The sequence below is a fragment of the Boleophthalmus pectinirostris genome, unplaced genomic scaffold (genome assembly GCF_026225935.1).
Source record: "Boleophthalmus pectinirostris isolate CB_2022bp ecotype Guang Dong unplaced genomic scaffold, ASM2622593v1 HiC_scaffold_8, whole genome shotgun sequence".
In the NCBI taxonomy this organism is placed as follows: Eukaryota; Metazoa; Chordata; class Actinopteri; order Gobiiformes; family Gobiidae; genus Boleophthalmus; species Boleophthalmus pectinirostris.
Genome location: NW_026571515.1, coordinates 33,060,122 through 33,074,713, shown reverse-complemented (window position 1 = coordinate 33,074,713; position 14,592 = coordinate 33,060,122). Strand labels below are relative to the sequence as shown.

Below are 14,592 nucleotides of genomic sequence, written 5' to 3'. Positions count from 1 at the left end.
GAAGAAAGTAATAGTGTATTTTTATGGTGCTGCAAAGTGGTAATGTCTCAATACTAAAATTGCACACTCAAAAGTTTTATGCCAATTTTTATGTCATTTTCATCATGAAAAATAATAGTTTGGTTAATTTTAACATGTTTTATACTAACTCTGATATATAGACCTTTCTAAAACTGTTCGAGGAATGTCCAACTTCATGTAAATTTTTCAGTTGCCATTCTTGTTCTTCTGAGTATCTAGTTGGTAGCAAAAACAGCAATATACAAATATGGCATTCTTAGATTCTGATTTTCAAAAAAAGCTTAAATCTTTCAAATGTGCAGCATTTACAACATACTTGCGATTTCACTCCTAGCGATATGAAGATATCAATAGTTTTGTAATATATTGTCCAGCCCTAAATTCTGATAAGTTCAACATAGTAGCACATATTACGCATATTCATTTTGCAGTTACATGACTCTAGGGGTGTTCTACAAGTATGCCTATGATGGAATGTTCATCAGTTTCCATGGTAACACAACGCACACATTAGCAAACACAACTAAAAAACTCCAAGAAAAACACAAAATATAACACATTTCAGGAGCCTGTGATCAATATGAGTGTTCGTGGTCCTGTGTAGGTGTTTGATTTTCAACAAAAAGGTGAGAGTGACTAACTGAAAAACTGTTGGCTGATTCTAGCTAGCTTATGACTCTAATTTTATGTGTGAGAGACTTGTTTAAGAGCACAAATCATCTCACCTGTTTTAGTTCCAGCTCAGTCGGATTTTTCTGGTCAGATTGAGTTAAATAAAAGCTCAGATTTAAGTTTAATTTGAGTAATAGAGCTTCAGACAGAGCAGTGCCTGCAGTTAACATCACACCCCAGGGAATGTTGATGACATCAGCTGCAAAGTATCAGTATGCAAATATTAAATACGTTTCTGTGTTTTTGTGTGTTCCACAGTATCCTGTTTGCAGACATCGAGGGCTTCACCAGTCTGGCCTCTCAGTGCACGGCTCAGGAGCTCGTAATGACACTCAACGAACTCTTCGCCCGATTTGACAAACTGGCATCAGTGAGTAATGTTAGATATACTATAATAAACTAATATGAAATCATTTATAGAAGGCTATTATGCAAATTTCTACTATGCTATATATACTTATTAGATGTGTTAACACTGTTTTTGGTGAATGTAGCCTTTTCAAAACAATAAAAGGTAACATGGTGATTACACAACATTTTAGCAATGTTTTTTTTTATTTTATTTTTTTATGGCAGACAACATCTCAGACAAAAATGTAACATAAAAAGAAAATATTTGGACATGCACAGTTTTACATTAATGGTGTTCCCTCGTACTTCTATTACTATTATTTTCTATTTACCATTTTAAATTTGCCACAAATGTAGTATGCATTCACAGCACAGACATGTAGTATTCACGTCTCGCCCTTCTTTTCAATATTTCAAACTTAAGTTTGGTTTAACCTGTGACAGTCTGTACAACTTTCCATTTATTTAAAAGTCTGTCAAATCTGTTTCTTCTTCCTCAGGAGAACCATTGTCTGCGCATTAAAATCTTGGGTGATTGTTATTACTGTGTGTCTGGTTTACCTGAGCCTCGGGCTGACCACGCCCACTGTTGTGTGGAGATGGGCGTCGACATGATAGAGGCCATCTCGTGAGTACTGACCAGTGTTTGGGGCACGTTTAATAGTAATAGGTTACAATATTATTCAAATGTGTATGGTATTGTCATTATGTTTAGGGAAGTGGTGATTCAGCTTTTTCAGCTTGTCCATATCACACCCTTTGAAACTTCTGACTGTAAATAGACATAGCTGTCCTGCTTTCCAAATAAGAAGTGGCAGTGACTTTACATTCAAAAATTGTCACCCCTTTTTCTGTAACTGCTGCTGTCAACCTCGTCATTTTGGTCTTAACATGTTTGTATTAACACGCTATAAATGATCCTGGTGTTATTATTTTTCCATTTTGTTCATTAATGAAATCCTATTCCTAATATGGAACTTGGCTCCAAATTCACTCTTATAACTGCTAGCCTCATGAGCTTCATTTGACTGGAGCTGTAGTCTATGGGCGATGTCACACTGTCAAACATTCTATGTTTCAAACAGTCCTGGGTGAACAATTACAGTGTATAGCAGTATCTGAACTAAACTCTTCCTCTTCAGGCTTGTCCGTGAGGTGACGGGGGTAAACGTGAACATGCGTGTGGGCATTCACAGTGGCCGGGTGCACTGTGGGGTACTGGGGCTCAGGAAGTGGCAGTTTGACGTGTGGTCCAATGACGTGACTCTGGCCAACCACATGGAGGCAGGAGGCAAAGCTGGGTGAGGGTCATTTAGATCAATTTATTCCTTTGCAAAAATAATATCTAGTTTAGTGTTCAGTGTTTAAACATGTGTTGTGTTGCCAGTCGCATCCACATCACCAAAGCCACGCTGCAATATCTGAACGGGGACTACGAGGTGGAACCAGGCTTTGGAGGAGAGAGAAATGCCTACCTGAAAGAGAACAGCATCGAGACCTTTCTGGTGCTTGGTTGCAGTCAGAAGCGGGTCAGTGCCACACACATGCTTTTTAAAGTGCACTGTGTAACTTTTACTGATGAGAGAGCCATCGCCTGCTTGTCTCCATAGAGATGTTAATACAAAGTCATTTGTAAGACTGGGGTATGAAAAGGAATGAAAGTTTTCATTAGTTTTTCAATGATTACTGACAACTGTAAATTTGCAAAGAAAACTAAAATGAACAAAACCCCCAGTTAACCCAGTGAGAGAATCAGGACCTTCATTGGTTTGCTGCTGTAATATCAGAACATGTATACTACACCATCTTACATTGTTTTTGTGAGCAGAAAGAGGAGAAGGCGATGATGGCGAAGATGCAGCGGACGAGAGCCAACTCCAACGAGGGTCTGATGCCGCGCTGGGTCCCAGACCGGACCTTCTCCAGGACCAAAGACTCCAAAGTCTTCAGACAGATGGTGAGACTAGAATACCACAGACCTGACCTGTGACAGTCGAGTTACCCCTCTAATCACAAATGTTCTGATTCTGCAGGGGATAGATGAGACCTCCAGCAAAGACAAGTGAGTCCACTACACACACACGCACACATTTCCTGGAGACCAATCCGAACCTGAATCATAGTTACTGTTTGCCTATATCTGTATACAGATTTTTGTCCCCACACTGTGATATGTCGTGCACACAGACAGATTAAAAACTGTCTGATGGTTTGATATGTATTTATTTAAGTACTGTAATCCCAAAAATCTACAATGTGGCAATTCAGTTTGCAGCTCTGATCATGTCTTTTAGTTGCTCCTCCCACTGTGAATAAGTCTAAGTTGACAATATTAAATTATATTTCAACCATTTTTCTTGTTTTTGTGTTCCATTATTTGCATTACCATATTTTCTGCATTATTTAATATTATTAATTTCAAATTATAAATTTGTAACTTTCATTCAGTTACTCTGACTTGAGTAGCAGTTTTCCCAAATTCCCTTTTTACTCTTCTATCAAATTTCTTGTACCACTATTTGTACTTATACTTGAGTAATGTTATTTTAAAATGATGATAACCTTGAGTGTATTTTTTGACTGGTCTACTGACTTCTGTCTAATAATCTGATACATTTCATTTTCATTTCATACATCAAAAGTGAATCATGACTTATTGCAGACTCACATTTATTTACAGTATTGTTACATAATGATGTCATATTTTCTTATTTTTGCATGTGCAGCCGTGGTGTTCAGGAGGCTATGAACCCAGAGGATGAAGTGGACGAGTTTTTAGGACGGGCCATCGATGCTCGCAGCATCGACCAGCTCCGAAAAGACCACGTCAAGAAGTTCCTCCTCACCTTCCAGACCTCCTCTCTGGAGAAAAAGGTCTGTATCGAAACACTAAAGGAGTCATGACATGAGCAGGCTATTTTATAAGTTTTAACCATGGTTTTAACTCACTTGAATTCAGAATAATCTTGTTTTAAGGAACGTTTTCCTGTGGTAATTTAATGACAAAGTCAAAGTCAAGTCTATCAATTGTTCTTGCTAATTCTGATTTTATTACATTGTTGATAAATAATTAAAATTGTAAAACGGTAATGTCGTGTCAAAAAATTATTTATCTCTTGAAGATAAATAATGAATCAATTTTCAAAGCCCGATGAGTTTTTGGAATATAGACTAAGGTTTATTCTTGTTACAGCAGATATGGACAGGGCCTCGGCCTGTTCCGGCCAAAGCCCAACAGCCTCTCCCCACCAGCAGTATGTTCCTACTGCATCTCCCAGAGCATTTGCCAGAGCATTTGAGCTCTGAGTATTTATACAGAAATACAAGTTACATACATATCAAAGCAGAGTGAGTTTGGTTTCAGAGGCTGGTGCTAAATGAACATACAGTTGATGATAACAAAGAACTTCCTGAAGGCGGAGAGAGTTGTGCCTGATGAACCTTTACACATATTAATGACTGGTCTGGGTTTCAGGCAGAAATCACATTCATTTACACAAGACAGATTGAGAGAAATCTTTCCACCATCTAAATTTCTATCACAGTAACATACTAAACTAGTCAAAGCTACTCCAAATCATGATCAGTATAGCAACTTCAGACATTTCAACTCACAAAGATGTTTTTTTTCTGTAGTATTCCAAAAAAGTGGACGACCGTTTCGGTGGATATGTTGCCTGTACTCTTCTAGTATTCTGCTTTATATCATTCATACAAATAGTCGTATTCCCACAGTAAGTACAAGACTCCTAAAACTTACTATTTCACCATTTTCAACATTTAGAATAAAATGTGCACCCTTTTTTCCAGCACCCCAGTCATGTTGGGAATCTATATCAGTATCTTCATCATCCTCGCCAACATCCTCTTCATCTGTGCCATATATTCCTGCATTAAGGTAGTGGATTTCATGAGATACAAGGCTTTGCTCTGTATGTTTGCATTACATTTTGCTGTTGTCTCTTGTTTAGCTTTTTCCGTCCCCGATGCAGACGGTTTCTAAAAAGATTGTCCAGTCTCGCACTAACAGCACCCTGGTGGGAGTCTTCAGCATCCTCCTTGTTTTTATATCTGCCTTTGTCAATATGGTGAGTTTCAATGATATAAAAAATACAATAAACCAAATCAACCAGTAGAAATTTAAAGGTGTTGTATTACACAGAATTGACTCTTGTGAGCATTACGCCATGTTATAATACGGTTACCTTATCAAAAACATACCTGGAGTTGGGTTTGTTTCATTCACACACGTAATTCTTTATTATTAGTCTGTCTACATCACCAAAGTCAAAAGTTTCGATACACCATCTCATTCAATATTTTTTATTTATTTTTTATTTTTTTATTGTTTTTATATATATCAAATGGCACCAAATATATGAATTAAGATTTTATGTAGCATAGGAAAAAAAGTTAGATAACCAATAAAAACCACCAACCTTTTTTCTTTTTTGTTTTATTTTCAAACCCTCAAATTAGCCATATTTTGCTTTGTTGAAAAGTATTGTGCAGAGTTAACTTTTTTCTTTACTAAATAATGCCATAAATCTTGCTTCATATCTTTCATGTGTATCTAAAAATCTAGAAAACTATTGTAGTAAAATGGTACATACAGTTATTTGAAATTTGCAACTATTCTATGCATGTATTGTTAGCTTCCTCTTATATGTGACATTTTGAACACTTTTTATCATTGAAAGGATATAATATTTTGTTATAATTTGTCAAGTGCTAAAGCAACATTAGTAGCTCCCAATTCAGACAGATAACAGGAAGTAATAAGTGCAGTCTTTGGTTAAATCTGTAGCCTTGGTTACTGACTGTCTTGTTGTGCCTTGTTTGCAGTTTGCCTGTGACACCAGAAGTTTGTCGGAGTGTGTGGCCGAGAGCCTAAACTTCTCATTGAAAATGGTAACGCCGTGTTTGATCCGTAGCCTGAATGTGTCTGCAGAGGGCGGGCTGGAAGTCTGCCCCAACCAAGGCCCCTCCTGCCCATTCCCTGAGGTGAGAGTTCACTCTTCTCTACTGTAAAAAATATAATCTACAAAATGGCTTGAATTCACTTTAATGTTTATGTAGTAGTTTGAGTAGAAGATGTATTTATTTGGATGCATTTACTTGTAAGGCCTAGATTATGTAGCTCTTTTTCAATATATATTTTTTTCTAATTTTAAACCAAATTGGCTGTCTGTGGAATAAACTAATTGTACTTGATTAAGAAAAACAAAACCTGTTATTACATAATTTCTTAATTTCTGGGAACACGGATATAACATTAGGTTGATAATAAACATGTTCACTTCTAACAGCCCTCTCCCCTCTCTCTTTCTCTCTGTGTGTTAGTATTTCAGCTACAGTGTGCTGCTGACACTGCTGGCCTGCTCCGTCTTCCTGCAGATCAGTAGTATTGGGAAACTGGCTCTGATGCTGCTCATCCAGCTCACCTTCCTGCTGCTCATGGAGTGGCCACAGGTGGCGCTGTTCGACAACGCAGACCTCTTTGTCACCTCCAACGCCATGTGTGTATTTTGAGAGCAGTTCAGTGATTAAAGTGGAAATACAGGCCTAAACTCTGCCCACAAACACATTGCAAATATGTCAATGCTATGCTAAACTGTTGATGTGTGTTAAACTAATGAAAAGAGGAGGTGTGTGTAGTCAGAAACACCTGGCTGTAATGTAATCAGGGCAGTCCTGTGTGATGTCACATAGTACTTGAAATTGCAGTGGCCACTGGAGGCAGCGCACACTGCAGATTTATAGTGTGTTCGTAATATTCCAAAAACAGTAGACAATACTATTTATACTGCAGTGACATCACTCTGGGGGTGTTCTACATGTGTGTGTATTGCGGAATGTTTGTGCCAAAAAAGTTCTAATAAAACAAAATAGATTTTGAACATCAGCTACAAAGCCAATTAAAATACCATATACAGACACTGGATGTAGTGTTCTAAGGGAATGTAATGTTAAAGGCATTTTTATTCTCTTTTTGCAGTGATTTAAATGAAACTTTTTCTCAGTGGTAAGAAAAATATTCCTATATTTTTCTGCTTTTTAATGTGTACAAACTAGCTCAGAGTTGTCTGTTTTTCCTTTAGGTCCAGTTTCAATGAAACTACAATCCAGTGGTAAGTTTTCTGTTTGATTGTCTGTCATAGTCTCTAGTGTTTCCAGATATTTTTTATTTTTCATTGTAAGGCTGTATGTTTTTTTTTTTTTAAATATAATCTTATAGTGAGTTTTCTGATAAGTATTATGCAGTTAGATTTACAATATATTTTTTAAAAAGTAGGTCTAGGTGTTAAGCATGCACATTATACAGCAACTCCAGGAGAGTTAACATTTGAAAAAAGACTGAAATATGAACTAATATAAGAATCTCGTGTGTGTCGAGGTCTAAACTACAGGTACAACAAGAATTTTCTATAACAACACACAATATTTTTTTCTTTGCACAGGACTACTAACTAACTAATTGCAGTCTTGGAGATTTGATAATTGTTTCTATTTCATTTAAATTAATTGTGCAGTCCTTATGTCATTGTCTCTAGTCTACCTGAGCAAGTGCTTGTTTTTCAGCCCGTATGTTGTGACCAAAGTGTCGCTGAGGGTCATGACCCCTGTGATCCTCACTGTGTTCGTGTTGGCGCTGTACCTCCACGCGCAGCAGGTCGAGTCCACTGCCAGGCTCGACTTTCTCTGGAAACTACAGGTACATACATTATCCACAAGAGGGTGCCATCTCCCTATTATGATCCACAATGATGACCTATTTATTCTGCTACCATGCCTTTGAACTCTCACTGACACTCACATTTGGGGCATTCTTACATGTTGATACAAAAACACAGTCTGATTGTAATAGATCAATGAGGTTCATTTGGTTTTCCGATAATTTATGACATGAGGAATACTGCTAGTGAACAGTCGATACTGTCAGTTATGAAAACAAATTCTTGGTCTGAAAAAGGAACCTCATATCATACAGTCTGATTGAATGGAGATTTTTAGATTTGATTTGAATCATTCCAAAATGTTCAAAAAGAGAGAGAAAATAATACGAAAGCATTAACCATAACAACATACAACATTGCAGTTTACCTACATTTTATTCTGTTAATATGATTTTGTGTGTGGTGTTTTTTTGTTTTTTTTTACATTGAACTTATTTGTTTGTTTATTTGTGAAAGGCCACAGAGGAGAAGGAGGAGATGGAGGAGCTTCAGGCCTATAATCGCCGCCTGCTTCATAACATTTTGCCTAAAGATGTGGCGGCTCACTTTCTGGCCCGAGAGCGCAGGAACGATGAGCTGTACTATCAGTCGTGTGAGTGCGTCGCCGTCATGTTTGCCTCCATCAGTAACTTCTCTGAGTTTTACGTGGAGCTGGAGGCCAACAACGAGGGGGTGGAGTGTCTGAGGCTGCTCAATGAGATCATCGCTGACTTCGATGAGGTACATCTAGTGCTATGAATTATGTGCAAAAATTATGTCTCTTTATATATTTTTATTTGCCATTACATTGAAAATTATGTCTGGATGATATTTTTAGCAGACTTCTAATGAAAAATCTACTTTTCAGAGCTTTTAATCATGTTTTAGAGTGACTGGTACATATTTGAGCAATCTCTAATCGCTTATTTTTAAGATGCCATTTTGCTTATCTTTTTTCTTCCTTTGTTCTCTGATTTTATTTTCTTAATCAGTGATACGCATAGGATTCAGCAGTGGCACATACTCATTTTGATGCTCGCTCTCTAGTGTGATGTGTAGCTGTCCCCTGGAGGTGCTGACTCCAGCGACATCAGCTGCCATTGAGCTTGTTTCTTTTATTAAGTCGTTTCAGATGAATATTGCGATTTAAAACGTCCAAATTGTCAAACATAATGATCCATGGGTGTCGTAGATTGCAACTATATAGCAGACACGAGCACAATATGTGTTTTTTAATAATGCATCAGGAATGTGCTAGGATGTGCCTTTATGTTTTGGTTGTCAAGTCTAGGACAGAACATGAATCTACCATAAAATGAACCATAAAGGTGCAGAAACTGCCCGGGAAACATATGGTCATATGATCATTTTTGCTTGTCAAATATTGTAAGTGTGATGAGATTTCAAGTATGAATCATATCTATTTATTTTTTATTTCCAGATCATCAGTGAGGAGAAGTACCGTCAGCTGGAGAAGATAAAGACGATTGGCTCGACATACATGGCTGCGTCTGGTCTGAACGACTCCACGTACGACAGAGAGGGGCGCTCTCACATCACTGCTCTGGCCGACTACGCCATGAGGCTGAGGGAGCAGATGAAGTATATCAATGAGCACTCCTTCAACAACTTTCAGATGAAGATAGGTGTGTGGGTTCATCTGAAAAATATACATCTAAAGAGTTGTAATATTCATACGTTTGTAAAACTGCAATGTGTATCCAGTTATTTTATGAAAAGTTATAGTATCAATGTCCTGAACAAACTTACTGCAATGAATATAGCATGAAAAAAGACAAGTCAAATGAAACTAGTTATAAATATCACGAAATAAGATAAATAATCTAAGTAAATAGTAGTACATACATTTAAACTGAAACTATGTGTGATTATAATTTTTCCTCTTCAGGTCTGAACATTGGGCCTGTGGTGGCCGGAGTCATCGGTGCTCGGAAACCTCAGTACGACATTTGGGGAAACACAGTGAATGTGGCCAGCCGCATGGACAGCACAGGGGTACCTGACCGCATACAGGTATAGTATTTAAAGTACTGTGTACTCAGGAGGAGATCATACAAACTATTGGTCAGTGATAGGGCTGGGACCTGGACAGATCCAAATGCCAAAAAACAAAGATGTCTTGTTCTGAGGATAACAGAATAGAGAATCATTTTGAGATTTGTAGAAAGGTATCAGTAATCTGCAACCTATATACCCTATTTTCTGCACTATAGGGCGCTCTGGATTATAAGGCGCACTGTCATAGAATGGTCTGTTTTCGAACTTTTTTCACAAATAAACTGCACCGAACTTGAAATGAAACACAACAGTTAGATGGCTCAGTGAGACTTTGTTTGGCGTGTTCACGGTGACTCTGGGCTTTGTTCAATTGTGGCATGTAGGGAGCGTGCTGTCTGGGACCGCTGGATTGTTGGCGTGTTCGCAGTGACTCAGTTGTTCAGCTTTGGCTAGAAGTGGCACATTGCACTCGTGTATGTGTAGTACTCTTGCTGAGCTTACTGGGTTATATTATTGTGGTGTACATTAAAACAGCAATAGAATATATTTTAAAAGATCCAGTGTTTTGGTATCTCCAAGTACAGTTCTGCTTTTCTGGTGTTCACCTATTCCATTTCACCAGTTGAGGTTCATACAAACAAATTATAATTCCCAAAAGATGGAAAATGTTTCATATTCAATGTCAGACAATATCTTTGGCAGGAAACAATAAATAGATTCATGCATCACCAGTATTTACTCCTGATGTTTCATATATTAATAGTCTAATTGAGGATCGAGTAGTGTAGCTTGAATTTGAATGTGAAATAAATCCTCCCCATCTCCGTCTCTCTGTTCATTCCCAGGTGACCACAGACCTGTACCAGGTGCTTCTGGGTAAAGGCTACGTCCTGGAGTGCCGAGGGGTCGTCAAGGTCAAAGGTAAAGGGGAGATGACCACCTACTTCCTGAACGATGGACCTCCAAACAGTTAGCAGTCTCTGAAACCTGCTGCAAAGACTCTCTCTGAGCTTCACTTGAATGGAGAGGACAGTCCAACGCTATAGACATAAAAGTGTTCTTGACCAGACAAAGTGTTCTCTGCCACTTTTGGCCCACACACATGATGAAGGACACGTGTTTTTCTCATGTCTAGCCTCTCTCTCAGGCTTCTCGAAAGATGCAAAGTCTGTTTATTTAATACAACGCCTTCTAGCCTGTGTCAAAACAAGATTTAAGCTGTACATAAGGCTAACTTTTATTTCGCTGTGTTATTTTTCAGATTTTTTTCACATGAATTATAAAGAGGTACTCCTATTTAATTTCTCACTATTTATTTTAATCTTAATGTTTTGTGCAAAAGGTCCTTTATGAAAAAGTGTGGGTAGATACGTGCACAAATATCCAGTTACACGATTTAAAAGTGTACGTACATGCATTTGTGTGTGTATGAGTTAATGTCAAAACTGAGAAGGAGTTTATCGACCAAAGACTTAAATATTACTAAAAGCAAGGAAAGACATGCCTGATTTGTTGTTTTAGTCATTTTGTGGACAGCAGACTCAGCAATGAAGAGCTGCTAGTGAAGTTTAGCTTATTTGCTTTTAATATAATATGATTTCAGGTAACATAGAGCTGTTCGCATACATTTTAATTGCCTTTTATTAAGAGACAGGTTGAGCAGTGATTTTTGTATTTCCAATTTCAGGGGAAAAGTTAACAATTTGGTCCTCCTTATTGTAATTTCACGCCAGATTGGTTTTCTAAGAGCTGACTGAGCAGACATTTAGATATTTTTTTTTTGTTTTTAAATCACGTTGACTGCTTATTCTAGTTTAAGCTATAAATCAAATCATTGTAGGATGGGCGATCTAGCAGTGCAACAACTGGGATGACCTAATAATAATAATAATAATAAATAATAATAATAATAATAGACTATATCTATTCAACAGTATTCAGGAGATTTTTAATAATGGCGAGAGGTAAGGTTTTTGACTACATACTGTGCTTTGTAATCCTGAAGGGGCATAACTATTTCACTGTGAGATTTCTGATACGACAGAACTGCTTTCTTGCCGAACATTTCAGAGCAGATTTTGTTATAAGTATTTTGTATCACCTTCATCCATATCTATCATTTGTGTATGATTAATGTTGTTTGATTCTACTGCTTCTGATTAATTAATGAATATTATACCACGCTGCGTTGTGGTGTTCTACGACTCCGTGACTTGCGTTAAAACTACGTAACGCACAGCTCCTCGTTGTTTAATGCTTACGCATACTTTTACACTTGCAACGAGTCCATTCCAATGATAAGGATAAAAACCAGCATGATTTCCAATGTTTAATAATGTTAAAGTTGTTATGGTCAAACTCACTGGTATCAACTGATCAATTGCACAATGCAGTATTTGAGCTGGCAATATATGATGCAGTGTTTCCCATATTTTTCTATGGAGACTATGGTGTCCAAGATAATAATTATTCAATAACTATATTTGTTTTAATTCATGAGTTTCAGTCACATATCTTTTCCAGTTATGGATGCCATTTTCAACTTTCATTCCTCTGAAACATGGATAAAAAGAATAAATATGTCTTTGTTGCATTTATTTAAAGTTGCACTAAATATTTTTTTTCTGATGAAGGGTTCTCCATGGTGATGCTATTGCGGAAATATTCCACAGTATGGCATTAAACTTCTATCTTCCATTTATTCAATTCAAGTTTTTATTGCTAAAAGACTTGCCCTGCTTGTGTCTATAGAGATAGTTACCTGTGCTTAATGTCATACTGCAAAACATCCCAGACAAAGCAAGAATTTCCATGGAGACAAGCAGGTGCCAGACCCTCCCCCAGAAAATAAAAATTACATAGTGCACCTTTAAGCATTTAACAGGTCTTTTTTTTTTTTTTTATCATCAGTGTACTTTATTACAATACAAGACGCAAAGCGTATCATTTGTTTTACATTTTAATTGTCCAGCTTGTTTTTTGTTGTCATTTTAACACCAGTATAGTCTCTTCTATTAATGGGAAGCACTGATGACGTTACAATAATACTTGTGAGTTGCCTTGGCTGGAGAACTCAATGCAGATGATTCACTGTGCATTTTTGTATTTATTTTCAGCCTCTTCAGCAGTATTCTAAACCGCATTCAACTTTACTTATATATGGTAACTTTATTTAATAATACAACCTATTGTAGACCTGCAAATACATAGGCTGTGTCCCATTTCTATTCACTTGTCTCCTTGTCTCCTCAGTTCCGTCATTCCTTTTCTGCCAATTACTGAAATTACTGCATAAGCGTGCCAAATGGAAATAACTTTAGTATTGCCATCTCTCATTAATTTAACGTGACCTAGCAACCACAATGTTTACAAAGGTGAAAACCCATCTAAATTCCACAATAGTAATTATTTAACTAATAAAAATAAATAACAACATGGTTAAATTCATGTTTAAACTGCCAGACAAATGCTTTCTTTGTGCGTATGGCATAGGTAGACGTATTCCATTTGAGAACTCACCACTACTTATTGCAATTTTGTATTTTCCTTTCAACTTTTTACCTCACAAACCACCATGTAACTGATGTAAATCTATGATGAATATTTACCCCAAGTAAACAATAACTCCAAAAACATGAAAACCTGTCATATGCACTTTTAGGAGGCAAGTAAACAGAAATGGGACGCTGCCATTCTACTATTAAAAGTGTTTTGCCCCACTCAGTCTTTAAGCAAATGCCAATAGCTGAGTTCAATTGCCTTATGTTATAACACTAAACAGGATCTGTGCCTGCCTGTGCTGTCCAGACTGCTAGATAATAACATTTATGGAAAAGCTTAAGGGCTTGTCAAGAGAAGTTTTATTCTCAAACAGTTTTGTGTTATCTCATTGCTCTATAATTGGTGACAAATGTGATATGGTTTTTTGAACATTTAACAGCAACAGTCGATCATGTTTTTACCAACGCAGGCTCACGTAGTTTTGTGAAATCGGTCTAGTCTAACATGTGCAAAAATACCTTGATAACAGTAATTTTCTATAATAAAGGACACCAACAAACAAGCAACAAAGGAAGAGTTTCACAGCAGTAAAAATGTGATAGAACGGACATGGATTTCAAAAATGTGCATTCTGTATGTATCTATTTCTATTGGCTGTCCATACACTTGTGTTGATTGTTAACTTTGGGATGTTTTAGGGGAACAGACAAACTACTGATACAGTGTTTTTGCTCAGGCCTGAAAATCCTTCTGTATTTTCTGTTTTATTTCTATTTTACTGAGTTTAAGGAGTGGAAAGGGGGAACGATTTGCAAAAATAAAGGACAGGAAGAGGGGAGGTCTACGACAGAGAAAAATAACATTTCCCCTTGAAGTTAAAAATAAAAAAAATAATGATTATACTCTTGATTATTATTGCTTCTTTACTCATTTGACACTTTTTTCTGCATTTTCATTCACTACATACCTCTTTGGAAAATAGTTGTCAAGTCAGTATCACCATAAAAGCCAGAGTATGTAGCTTGTTATAAACTTTTGATGTATTTATTGCGCTTAAAAACATGCTTTCTCTGCTTTGGTCTGGACGGCCCTCACCTGCCTGTCTCCATGGAAATGTCCACAGTATGGCGAAAAAACACATTTATATCCATGGAGAATGTCCCAAAGTATGGCTTTTACTTTCTGTTTCCATGGAATCATTCAGATGATGTTCCACAACAGAAAGTATACTTTAAATCTACTGAGACTTATAGGGTCTAAAAACAGAGATTAAACTAGATGTAGTACTGTACTAATCTGGTCTGAACAGTAT

General features: G+C 37.0%; 1 protein-coding gene across 2 annotated transcripts in view; it reads left to right on the top strand.

Moving 5' to 3' along the window:
- LOC110164760 (adenylate cyclase type 6) overlaps positions 1-14,164 on the top strand; it is a 55,306-nt gene extending 41,142 nt beyond the window's left edge. For both annotated transcript variants that reach the window (XM_020929874.2, XM_055165806.1), the window contains 19 exons: positions 952-1,063; positions 1,545-1,672; positions 2,187-2,345; positions 2,432-2,573; positions 2,873-3,001; positions 3,078-3,106; positions 3,771-3,918; positions 4,681-4,778; positions 4,855-4,942; positions 5,016-5,132; positions 5,890-6,048; positions 6,388-6,563; positions 7,043-7,069; positions 7,146-7,175; positions 7,627-7,759; positions 8,238-8,501; positions 9,202-9,406; positions 9,670-9,794; positions 10,625-14,164. In XM_020929874.2, the coding sequence (XP_020785533.1) occupies positions 952-1,063; positions 1,545-1,672; positions 2,187-2,345; positions 2,432-2,573; positions 2,873-3,001; positions 3,078-3,106; positions 3,771-3,918; positions 4,681-4,778; positions 4,855-4,942; positions 5,016-5,132; positions 5,890-6,048; positions 6,388-6,563; positions 7,043-7,069; positions 7,146-7,175; positions 7,627-7,759; positions 8,238-8,501; positions 9,202-9,406; positions 9,670-9,794; positions 10,625-10,753 (2,398 nt within the window). In that variant the 3' untranslated portion in view covers positions 10,754-14,164. The remainder of the gene's footprint in view (positions 1-951; positions 1,064-1,544; positions 1,673-2,186; positions 2,346-2,431; positions 2,574-2,872; positions 3,002-3,077; positions 3,107-3,770; positions 3,919-4,680; positions 4,779-4,854; positions 4,943-5,015; positions 5,133-5,889; positions 6,049-6,387; positions 6,564-7,042; positions 7,070-7,145; positions 7,176-7,626; positions 7,760-8,237; positions 8,502-9,201; positions 9,407-9,669; positions 9,795-10,624) is intronic.
- The last annotated feature ends 428 nt before the right edge of the window (positions 14,165-14,592 follow it).